Source organism: Camelina sativa, chromosome 14 (assembly GCF_030686135.1).
Source record: "Camelina sativa cultivar CO46 ecotype springtype chromosome 14, ASM3068613v1".
Taxonomy (NCBI): Eukaryota; Viridiplantae; Streptophyta; class Magnoliopsida; order Brassicales; family Brassicaceae; genus Camelina; species Camelina sativa.
Window position 1 is genome coordinate 9,112,873 of NC_141893.1, and position 13,092 is coordinate 9,125,964.

Here is a 13,092-nt window from a genome sequence, read left to right on the forward strand (position 1 = left end):
TTTTGATTTTAAGCTGACTCGCAAGTCTCAAAAACTCATATGTTACAAATGAACACTGCTGCATTTAAAAATTCTCTTAAGCAATCTCAGCTTCCATAGTGTCATAAACTCATATTAGTTTTGACAAAACCAGTAACAAGTCACACCATACATAGGTCTAAAAACTCGATGCATGGCATAGTATTGAGTAAAAATTTCAGCACTGGCTAATCGTAGTAGTACTTACGAAAGGTCAAACAAAAGACCAGAACAACGATTATTACACCTTCATATATAATATCTATTCTTCAGAAACTTCAGACTGCAGAGACCCTCAGACGGTGGTACCGTAGGCTATTTGGAAGACAAGTTTACCCACTCTCCAGAATCAGAGCATATATGCCTGCAAATATAACAGAAATTTTGTGTCATTTTCTGGATCTTCAAATACAAATTCTTTTAATCAATTATTTGTAAGGCACAGCATATGAGATTTATGAGACACATAATAGCAGTGATGCACACATCAAATCATTATCCAATTAGACAGATTTCTAGCAATTTGCTGGTCAACACTCAACATCTTCACTACTTGACTAATTATTCAAATATAATCACATTGTTCACTACTTGACCTACTATTTCACAATAGTAGGTAGGTCATCATCATATATTATGCACAATATGCAGTCCTACTTGCACAAACCTAATGATAGCTCAGGCAAAAAGAAAACAGAAGAAGCAGATGGACGAACAGATTACTCACACCTAATAAAATTCACACAAAAGATGAAGCGAGTCGGTCAATGCACAAAGCAGAACCAGATACCGAACCTAAATCCGAAAATTATGACCAGAAAACTGTGGAACTAACCTGAATAACAAATCATTCTTCCATGTGATCTCCAGGGCCAGCTCCTTTGACATCAACAGAGAAAGAGTACTCTTGGTCACAGCCCAAGTAAGAGTCGCACATGAAGTATAGTGTGTATGACTTCTCTCCTGGTTCAGTCGGTACTGTGAAATCCAGCTTCACCTTCGCTTTCCGTTGCAATGAGACACGCTTGATTGCCAGCAACTGATTCGTCTTGGTGTCTCCCACGACCAGCCACCATCCTTCTTCTTTGGTCTTGGGATACCTGAGTGAATCCACAGCTCCCACTTCTGTCCTCCCCTCCATGTCTCTCTCAACCATCACTTGCAATGTAACCTCTTTCCCTGGGGTCACCTCTTCACTGTCAACAACCTCGTAAGTAAGGTCGATGTTTGGGAAGCGGTTGCAGAATCTGGCAATGTCTAGAAGCTGCACGTCTGACATATTGAGAAGCTCTTGGCGTTCTTCGTCCTCCATCTCCACAAGATCAAATACGGTTTCAATGTTTCTCCCCGGGTTCTCCTGGCACCTCTTGGCCAAGTCCTTTGTAAAGTGAGGGAGCTGCAGAAGCATGGAGTCCCGCTCCCACATGCCTTGAGTCACCATCTGGCTTACTTCCATAGCTAGCAGAGCAAGATTCAGCCAGCCATTGCTTGATATCACATCGACCATAGCTTGAAGAAGTCTAGTTGCAGATAAAAGGACATCACGCTGATCCATTGCCAAGTTCCCGCCAATGTTTTGCCTTGAGAAATGCGCCTGGAGAAGCGCGTTTGCCTTCACATGAGGGTCTGTGCATTTTGGGTTTTCAAAAGAGAACCTCTGGTGATTGATTAGTCTCCGAACAGTCTCCTCTTCGCCAGGCCGTATAGGGATCATGTCATACTCCGAAGCTGATGTCAAGATCTCAAGAAGACCCTTCATCTTGGTTTTAGATGACAACAGAGAACTGAAGCGCTCAATGGTGGTATAACTGATGTAATAATAGGATGCAATCATACCAAGGTTAAGAGGAGAGAGTTCCATCTCATCCTCTATCTCAATGCATTTACTGGCTTCAAGATTAGACAAGGTGTTCTCAACCAGCTCTGATAGGTGATCAGACAAATGCCTGTGGCTAACACCTTGGAGATTGTAGTAGTTCGGGTTCTGGGGAAGCCTCCTGTACATGAAAGTCCATGTAAGATAATCCACGGCATCTTGCTTGTTTTCTATAACCCCAGCAACCACTTCTGCGTTGAAATTATCATGCAAGAAATGCTGGAGATTACTTTCCACAGGGAAGGCTTCGTACAAAAATTTCTTGTAATACTCCTTCTGCGGTGCGTGACAAAAGATCACACACTTCCCAGCATTGTCAAGAAGAGGTCGGCTAGCACGCCCCATCATCTGAAGCAGATCATGGACGGGATAATCAGAATGTGAATTTTCCCTCCCATCGTAATACTGTGTCCCCATTACGACCACCAAATGCGCAGATAATGGAGTGCCCCAACACAATGAACTGCTCATCACACAAGCCTGTATCCGTCCAGCTTCAAAGAGCTGTGTCACAATCTCCTGATCCAGACTGCTTAAACCCTCATGCAAGTACCCAATACCATGGCGCAGTGTCTTATTCAGTGTTTCCTCGCGGATTTGGCTAACAAAAGGATCCAGTTCTTCCAGATTCCCTAACAGAAAGTCAGGACTCTGCGGGTTATCCATGTGAGAATAAGCCATCAGATCCACAGCAGTCAAGCGGACATGTTTACGGGTTGGGACGAAAACAATAGCCGGCTTCTTGTTCTTGGCGTGCTGGACTATGGCAGTGTAGGTTGGCTTGGTCATCGCCTGCATCCTGGCTTCAAAACTAGAAATATCCACTCCCTGAATGTGAATCTCCAGAGGGACAGGACGGACTCCGGGAGGGAAGTTGAAAAGGCCGTGGGAACTGGCCCCAATCCACTCCCCAAGATCCTTCGCATTTGCAAGGGAAGTGGATAACGCAACAATCCTGATCTTGTTATTGACCTGACTTGAAATATATCTCATTCTGGAGACGATTACCTCCAACACTGGACCACCTAGACCTCCAATTAGATGGAGTTCATCGACGATGAAAAGGCTAACCTGTTGAACGAATTTTCTCTGTTTCCACCTGCGGGAAAGAGCATCCCATTTCTCAGGAGTACTTACGATTATCTGACCTTTCTCAAGCAGCTTAATATCCAATGCAGTCTCCCCAGTTAGCTCAACAACCCGTAAACCAAGACCCTTCCCAAACTTCTTCTCCCAGATACGAAACTGCTCCTTGGCAATAGCCTCGAGCGGCGCAATATAAACAACACGCATTGTAGCAGGCCCTTCTTGATGATTCCTTAAAATAGCAAACTCCGCACAAATAGTTTTCCCACTTCCCGTTGGAGCAGCAACCAACACATTGTCGCTTGTGTTATACAAAACAGTAAAGACCTGCGTCTGCACTGGATTAAAATGCTTGAAATCCTGATAGAGTCTCTCATAATTTGGATTCCTTAGCGCCGTCACTGGGAGGGGCTGCAAGTCCAGTAGTTCCGTCGGAGGTGGATACTTTTCTGGAAGAATAAGATGCCTGAAAGATACAGGCAACACAGTCTGAGAGCCAAGCCACTTGTCTGAAACCACTCGGACAAAATACTGAGGTGGTAGTGGTTCAAAGATTGGCACAGTGAAGCTCAAAGTGTGATCCTCATCAACATACTGCTTCTTCAAAATAAAATACTCGTGATGAAGGATCTTTTCACCATCATTGTCTTCCACAATTATCCAGAACGGCTCAACATATTTATGAATTTTCTCGTCCCACAAGAAATCAGGTGTAACTGTGAGCTCCACCTTCAGAACAGTGCGAGTTATAGGCTGAACATGTGCAGAAAGAGTCAGTTTTGGGAACTGGTGGATGAACCTGTGAAGCGGCCTGCCCATCTTAGGACTACGAATAAGCTCTCCTAGCTCCTGTGCGGATAGATCATAGTATCTCTCCCACACCAAATCCTTCTTCTCCAACTTCATCAAAATATCATTAGGAATTCCATGAAACTGACGAAGGGGTGTCTGGACACTCCACATCCTCTTCCCAACCATTTTAGACAAGTTCAGAGCCTTCTCTGCCAGTTGAGCCCATCCCCGCTTCAATACAATTTCGTAAAGAGCTCGCACAAGACGTCCAGCACTCTAAACATGACAGAAAGAAACGACATATGAGGACCAAACACTAGATACATCAAATTTATCAATGTAACTAGAAGAGACGAGAGTAGAAAGTATGGAACAAACCTGAGTAATGTAGACCATATCAGATGTCAAAGAAAGACCCTCAAGCTTTAGCTGTGAAATATATGCCTGCAGCAATACATTTATCTTTGCACTGGGCTCCTCCAAAGTTTCCTTGATCGGAATCGGGACACGATCCAAAAGTTTCGCCAGTTCCATCTTTTCATCTTGCCGAACAGTCACATACTTGAACTCCTCACTCAGTGAGAACAGACGATAGAGATCTATATCACCCATTGTTGGCTTCAAATGCTCATTGTACGTAGCTATTGTCCCATGGGTTATGTAATAGTAGCTAGCAATGCGTCCCAAATCTGTAACTTGGAAGTACCCACTTTTCCTGTCATACTTAACCAAGTTGTTTTTGTCCAAGATAGTAGCAGCCGAATGTATCTGCAAAAACAACAATTCAATCAAGCATTAGACACAGCTGGCCGTTAAGAATAATTAATAAAAGTAACTTAAGAACAACTTGAAGAGGACAAGGCAATCACAAGGATCCAACAATTCATCATGGCATGCATGTTGAGAAAGCTACTGATGCTATGAACAATATTTATGGAAAATGATATCAAATAATAAACGTAATTTTCAGAGTACTAGAAAATGAGATCACCATTAGGAATTTATTTGATAAAATAAAATGCAACTTACAGAGCAATAACGTTAAATAATCAGATACATCATCATTCAAAATACTCAAACAGCAATTAATGATACTATATTAGTAATCAACATGGTGAACGAACAAGTGATCCCAACAGTTAATCATGGATTGCATATAGTGGACAGTGGCAAAGTTACTAATGCGAGGCATGATATTTATGGGCAATGATACTATATGAAAAACAAACGCACAGAGCATTAGAAACTCGTCACTAAGAATACTACGTAAATAAAAGTAACTTTCAGAGCAGTGAGAAAAAACATGCACAGTTAATCATGGATTGTATATAGTGGCCATGTAACAATAAACATGCACAGTTAATCATGGATTGTATATAGTGGCCATGTGAAAGTTCCAGATAGTAGGCATATATTTATGGGCATGTAACAATAAACAAATGATATGATGACAATAGATTTCGAAAACTCAAATTATGCAGATGAAAAAAGTACGTACCAGGTCAGCTCTTCTTTCCTCCAACACTACGTCTTTTGCAAGTGCATCAGGCGCTAAGCCATACAGCGTTGGATTACGAACCATACGGATATATAAATACGTATAACCAAGCCAATGGCAAGCCTCTCTAGCATTCTGAACGGTTCCAAGCACAATTTCAGCATTAAGCTGATCAGCAAGTTTAGAAATAAACTGGCTTTCAATAGGAAGTTGCTCATTCATCAAAGAAAGATAATACTGCAGCTCGCTGTAGCCGGTGATAATTATACCCTCCCCATGTTGATCATACTGAGGTCTTCCAGCACGGCCAAGCATCTGCATAACATCTAGAGGACTCAGCTCCATCCACGCCCCTTTCTCAGGATTATACACTTGGGTTCCTTTTATAATAACTGTATGTGCAGGCAAATTCACACCCCATGCGAGAGTTGCTGTGGAAACCAGGACTTGCACATGCCCCTGAGCAAAAAGATCTTCAACAATCTCACGATCACTCCTTGTTAACCCAGCATGATGAATTGCAAAACCGTATGGCAGAATATCTTTCAGCTCATTATTCTTAACAATCTCAACCTGACTCTGAAGAACTTCACGACTTACACTATCTTCTTTCAAGAATCTGCTGACGGTATCGTTCGCCATTGCCGTGTCCCGTATTGCTCTTGCAGTTTTTGCTGTTTCCTTCCTCGAATGAACAAAAATAAGGACCTGGTGCTTTCCAGCACCAGCCAATACTTTCTGATAACACAGATCATTCATCAGTTGGAACCGCTGCAACGGTTTTTTCACACTGATTCCAATATACTGCTGATGGAGAGGCACGGGTCTGTAGCTGCGGTCAAATTTAAACAAACCTTTCTTAAGATCAACCCGCAAAAATAAGGCCACGTCTTCATAATTTGGCAGTGTAGCAGATAAACCCACCAGACGAATATTCTCTTTCGTGGTTTCAATTTGCCTAAGAGTCCTAGCAACAATGCTTTCAAGCACAGGACCTCGATTATCATGAAGGAGATGAATTTCATCGATTATAAGAAGTCTCACAAGCTGAGTATAAGTTCGATCTCCAGACTTCCTAGTGATGATATCCCACTTCTCTGGTGTGGTAACAATTATCTGAGTCTCTTCAATTTCTTTCCCGGTTAGGGACTGATCCCCACTGAGTTCTCTCACAGTAACTCCATAATCCTTCAGACGATTAGACAAATTACCTACAACTTCAGCAACAAGGGCTTTCATGGGTGCAACATAGACAATTTTGTAATCTCCATGGTTATAAGTTCCATCTTCATTCCTATTCATTTCAAGTTGCTGTAGTATCGTAAGCATAGCAACATTGGTCTTCCCCGCACCAGTTGGAGCACAAAGAAGAATGTTCTCTGCCTTAAAAAGTGCAGTCTCATACACTTTGCTCTGAACCCTGTTCAACTGTTGCATTCCCTTAAAAGCAGGTTGGGCCCAGCCAGGCATTTCGGTAATCTTCACAAGCTTCTCATTGATATCCACCTTTTTAGAAACCCATGGCACATGGACTTCATCATATCCTTTGCCATGACTTCTGTAAGAGCCAGGAGGGAGGTCACACTTCTTATTCGCCATCAGGAGACCACCTTGGTCAAAAGCCAAACTCTCCAAGTCCAGCATCTGACGCTGACCCTTCACCCAACCACTCTCTAAATCTCTATCAGCAACATCTCTCCTGCCTCTGCCTCCATCTCCACCAGTTTCATCCCTCAAACGTCGAGCTTCTTCGTTAATACTTTTTTGCAGATTCTCCTCCCTCTCTTTCGCTGTTGCTCTTGTTGCATGCAGCTGCTCCACAATTGCTGTCAACTCTGGGCCCAACCCCCTCATCTCCTCCTCAATTCGATTCCTCTCTTCCTGGTCTTCTGCCCTAGCCAACCGAGTGCACCACACAACTTTAAGACGGTTCCGCAGCAGAAATTTAACAAGGCTAAACTTGTCAAACTGAAGGTGCACAAGCAGCTTGTTCTCAACATCCCTATCATCTCCTTCAGCGAGTATCTTAAGAAGCTCTTCTGCGAGTACTTGGCATTGTTGTGGATCAATCTGCTGTTCATATGCTTGAGATATCTTTCTCTGGAGCCAATATGCATCTATGTCTTGAACATTAAGATTTGTGCCCTCATTTGCATCTCCTGCATCATCGTCATTTAATCCTGCACCAACCTGCATACCTCCAGTTCTGGTAGGCTCTTCATCCTCCTCATCATCTTCATCTTGAACCATATCAGGATCACTATCCTCATCATCTTCTTCATTCTCCTCAAATTCAACAGCGACGCCCAAATCATCATCAAGCCCCTCATCGTCATTCGCCTTACCACCACCAGAATCACCACCCTCTTGAAAATCAGTGATCAACTTCCCAATGCTAACAAGCTGATCAAACTCCTGGTCTTTAATTTTGTTGAGCAACTTCTCGATCTCCATCTTTTTCTCAGGGTTTTTAAATGTTTCGTTCTTGAGGACGGCCAAAATCTCATCCGCAGCACCACTAACAATATTAAGAGGTTGCCCACCCAACTGCTGCTGAATAAGACTAAGCATGGCCTCATAAGCAGCCCTCGTCTCTTTAGTCTTGGGCTGATAAACTGCATCATCAGTATCAGTAAGCACGCTCTCTTCCCTAAGACGACGCCTCTTACTCTGCCGAACATTAGCAGTATCATCTACAACATCGCGTTCCTTCTTCTTAGACTTCTTAAGCTTATCCTCCAGCTCCTGAGGCCTTCCCCTAGCAACACGGTCACCAAAATTCCTCGGATCAATTCTCCCCCACAGAGTTTCCGGTTCTCCCGTAGGCTCATGTGTATCCCGAGGACGATTATCAGTGGTTAACACCAGACTAGAGTTGGCTCTGTACTCGTACTGCTTGAACCTGGCATGTGCTTCCGCACCGCCTCCCAAGTTCGCCATCACCAAATCCGTTAAACCTAAAAAAAAAAAAAATCAAATCAAACAGAGAAACAGACAACAATGTCAACCACCTCGAATATAAGAAATTACCCGAAATAAAACCAAAAGTGAAACGAAGAAACTCCCCAAGAACGCAGATGATAAACCCTAATAAACCCACCCCAAATCGAGTAAACAAAGAGAGAGAAAAACACTTACGGAAACAGCTACGGAGTCTCTTCTTAGCTCGACTCGCTGCAACGAAAAAGAATCTACTAGCAGAAACCCTAGTGGGAGATGATTCAGCTTTCCCCCTTCTCGCGTCCTTCTCTATCTCCTAACAAATCGATCTATATGAGAGACACTCGACTGCGCCAACACTTTGCTATAAGCGAGCAACCGCCTTAAGGTGACAACCCCTCAACGACGCCGTTTTAAACTATGGATGCGATAACGAAACCGACCCCTACATAGCTTTATTATTGGGCTGGGCCTGTGCATACTCCATAAGCCCAACGCAATAAGACGGTGGTCAGAAGTGAATAAATGCAAGTGTTTTTTTTAGTTGTTTATCACACTCTCTCTAGTCTCCTCCTCCACAAAAACTTCATTATAAGAATTAAAATTGTGAAATATATAAATATGGAATACCTCACATTAATCATCGCTGACAAATATAATGTGTGTGTAATAATGAAAAAAAAAGGAATGGGAAGACTTTAAAATGTGACAGTGACATGGTGGATTGGGTTACTTTGAATACAATCTTAGATTAGTAAAAGGAGAGGCACATGAGCTCTCATTGCTGGCTATTTTTCAGGTTACACAATCTGCTGGAATTGCAGAAGCTGACCCACTCTCTTTTCTCCCAATTGATCTCTAGATGCAGATATTTTCAAGAGTATGTGCTCAAGACATTCTTGTCTTACGGCGTGTCTGCAAACAATTCAGAATTGTTATTGACGAACTGTTACACAGTGAATCCGTCTATCAGAGTTTCCTAAGCTGGAGATACGATCTAGATATTGATAGGGTTTTCCATAAGAGGTTTCGTAAACACAACATCCAGGATTTCAGCCAATCGACCGAGCTCACTATTTTTGAGCTTGCATGTTTTCTGCGGTTCTTAGAGATGGTACCAGGCTACAAGTTGTGCATCATTTGTTCAGTATCTAGAACTAGTGATGAATACAAACAAAATGCAGTACGATAGATTTTTTTTTTTGGGTTCAAATGTAGCACACTACGTAGACTCGGATGGATAATTCAGTCTTTAACATGCATACGTTTATCACTTTTTGCTCTCCTCACTTTAATTTTTTCTCCTAATATTTGACACAATTTTACATTTAATTGGAATCTTGAATGTATAACCTTGAAATCTTTGGATGTGGATCGATATATGGATTAGAATATGACTACTATAATTATTTAACACTATAAATTTTCTGATCTCAACTTAAGTTAATGTGAAAATGAACAAAATTCGAAAAAAGATTTTAGAATTATTATGTAAATGCAAGTTCTCATTTATAACATAAATTAATGATCATATAAATATTATATATATATATATACGGTTCACAGAACTTGTTCATAAAAATATTAGAATTTTTGAATATAGATCATTTTCATTTTGATAGTAATATAGACAATTTATCTATTGGAGAATTGATCTACAATAGATGAAGTCAGTAATATAGACAATTTGGAATATTGATCTACAATAGATGAAGTCTTTAATTCTAATAAATATGTATTTATGTAAATCATGTGTATAAGTGAATTCATCTATTGTAATTGTTATTTATTGTCAAAAATTGTTTTCTTTTCAAAACATTAAACTTTCAATTCCAAAACTAAAAAAAAAAATTATATCCAAAACATTAATTTTATGTAGATCAAATTATTTTAACTCATATGAGATAAATAAATATTTGTTACTGTATGCTTGCCTTTAAATGGTTTATGTTTTATTATTTTTATTTAAAAAACGCTGCAAAACTGGTCAAACAGGTTGGACCGAATGGACCTCATATATCCCACAGAAACTTCGCTATAAGAATATTAATACCTCACATTAATCATCGCTGACAAATATAACTTGTGTGTAATAATGAAAAAAAAAAGAAATGGGAAGACTTTAAAATGTGGCAGTGACATGGTGGACTGATTACTTTGAATACAAACCTAGATTAGTAAAAGGAGAGGCACATGCATATGAGACGAAGAGCTCATGTGTTATCATGTGAAATACTGGGCAGGCGAAGAAAATGGTATCCAAAACTTATATAGTATTATTTATTTATCTGTTTTGTCAAAAACTCTATAAGAGATCTATTGATCTCAGAGATAATATAGTTTTTATAACAAAAAAACATCAATTATATGCATATAATACACATCAACACGTATATTGAATCAACAAACAAATCTACCATTATACACGTATAATTGATATGTGAATTATACACATCAATCAATTATACACAACATGCAACGACTATAGGAAAAAACTCACTCTATCGACTATCATTAAAACTCGTGTGTGGAAGTTTTAGACTAGATTTTTTTCACTTTCGTTTACTCTATTATATACGTACTCTTATAATGAAATACAGAGAATGGTGACAAACAAACAAAAGAGTAATCGAATAAATAAACTCACGAATGTAAGCGTGTGAAATATTGAGACGTGGAAATTCAAAATGTCCTGAAAAGGCCATGTGTGGAAATCCACGTAACTATAGCTTCAATTTTGTATTTATGTCTAAGACTATGTACAATGGTTTCATTATTCAACACCCTCCACCTCAACTTTTAATATTCCACATCATTTTCTTTTTCTTCCACCTAATCATTCAACACCTAACTCAATTTTAACCTCTTCAATAATTTTGTTTAATAGAATTTAATACCTTACCCCACTATTTTCATTTTATATTTTTATTTTTACTTAATTTGATAACAACACATTTATAATAATATAAAATTAATAAAAGTTACATTATTATTTTTTAAATTGAATTTTATATTTTTAGCTAATATTTTAATATAACAAAAATAAAAATTATTATTATTAAAACAAATAAAATTACACAAACTTCAAATTCGGAAAATACAAACACACAATACAACTAATAAAACGTACATAACGTAATTAGTACAATCATCTTAACTTAAATCACACACAGAAATTTTAAAACCTCTTTAATCACGGAACATTCCGAATTTTGCCCATATGTGTTTGACTAGATCTGTTTGCAATTCATAATGGACATTTGAATCACGTAATTGACATCTAGCACGCACCTAATTGACATATAGTGAGAAATGAAGTTTTTTTTTATGTCCAAATGAAACGAAAATAGTCTCTATATATAGATTTTTTAAAATTATGAATTTTGATATAAATTTCTTTTTTAAAAAAAATTGATTACAACCAAATAATTGAGTATAAATAATTGAGAGGAGATAAAAAAAACACAAAAATCTGGATAGCCAATGGGAAAACAACAGATTAAAAAAAAAACAAATTATGTCGGTAAAAAAAAAAAATTTCTCTCACCCTTCCTTCCAATAATCACCAGCTGACACATGTCACTGGAAACTCCACATCATTTGCATTCAACTCAGATCAATCCACCTAGATTTTCTTTTTTATTCAACACCCTTGTTGTAAGCATTAAGCTGTTGAAAAAAAGATTCAACAGCTCCATTGTAACTAGCCTAATGTCTAATATTCGATGCTGAATGCACGATAAAGTGCAAATATAGTCATTCAGTTTTTTTTTTCTCTATAACCACGTACCCTTAGATATATATACGGAGTATCCATACTAAAATTATGTTTTTAAGAGTTTAATATTTTAAAACTATACTAACCATTACCAACAATATTATTTTTTCCGTTTAAGGCAATTAATGCATATATAATAATTAAAAAAAAAAACATTTTGGTAAGCACTCGTTCTCCTAAATTCCGTTTTAAAACATACATGTATATAGGTGAGCACCTAGACCTAGTGCGGGTTAGAGCATTTGGCCATTGATCATGTGACATAGTGTGGCTCCATTATCTTTAAAGCTTTGCCGGAGATATTTATGACAAAACTGGTGTACTTAATTCCAAGATATTAATAACATGCACTTTTTTTTATTCAATACAAAATAAACATAACATAACATAACAATGACCTTTTTCCAAACAAAATAACAATGGCTATGCTGTTTTTTTTTTCTTACCAAAAATATTTAACCGCTGTATGTTATTAACTTATTATAATTAAGTAGCCTCTGCCGATTGTCATTTACCATCGTTAATGATTACAAGTAACAATTGATGTGAAAACCATCACTTAACTGCCACGAGATTTAAATGCGTTACAATGTATAATTGTTAACAGCAAAAATCATTGGAGATATATATACATAAGAATATTCTAGGGTATAAATTACATACCTATGATTTATATAGAGACAAAAGTGACAAAAATGTACCACTTTTCATATCACGAATACGTGAATTTCCATGTCATAAGAACCGCTAAATAAAATTGATAGGGTCAAAAGATGTAGCTAATCGTGACATCCCACCAACCTAAAGTTCACCTCTCATCGCTGCACGCATGACCTAAATATATACAAAATTCAAAAAAAACAAGAAAAGAAAATCACTAAAAACAACATGTAGAGGTGATAAAATTGAGTTAACATATACCTATAAAAGCATAGATGAAAAGTTAATACAGTATGACATACGTTAACGTTATTTACTCTTAATCGATAATTGATAGAGACGATGTAGCTCGTGTTGCGGCATCTATAGTCAATTAGTTTGATTTATTGATGTTTTTATTTCTTATAGCTAGCTGTCTCTTTGGCGAATTGTGTAATTCATCAA

The 13,092-nt window shown here is 38.5% G+C and overlaps 1 protein-coding gene across 1 annotated transcript; it reads right to left on the reverse strand.

Annotated features, from left to right (window-relative positions):
* Nucleotides 1–63: 63 nt before the first annotated feature.
* LOC104740792 (DExH-box ATP-dependent RNA helicase DExH12) lies at nt 64–8,620 on the reverse strand. The gene is made up of 5 exons (XM_010461488.3): nt 8,409–8,620; nt 5,271–8,227; nt 4,151–4,540; nt 854–4,048; nt 64–382 (listed from the first exon to the last, which is right to left on the reverse strand). The coding sequence occupies exons 2-4, from the start codon at nt 8,208–8,210 to the stop codon at nt 866–868; spliced, it is 6,513 nt and encodes a 2,170-aa protein (XP_010459790.2). The 5' UTR covers nt 8,211–8,227; nt 8,409–8,620; the 3' UTR covers nt 64–382; nt 854–865.
* Nucleotides 8,621–13,092: the final 4,472 nt, after the last annotated feature.

Bases quoted from the DNA above. Each gene is read 5' to 3' on its own strand.
- LOC104740792 (XM_010461488.3), bottom strand. From the start codon at position 8,210: ATGGCGAACTTGGGAGGCGGTGCGGAAGCACATGCCAGGTTCAAGCAG. The intron at 4,541-5,270 runs GTACGTACTTTT...TTGTTTTTGCAG, and splicing joins AGGAAAGAAGAGCTGACCTG to ATACATTCGGCTGCTACTAT. The intron at 4,049-4,150 runs GTTTGTTCCATA...TGTCATGTTTAG, and splicing joins ATATGGTCTACATTACTCAG to AGTGCTGGACGTCTTGTGCG.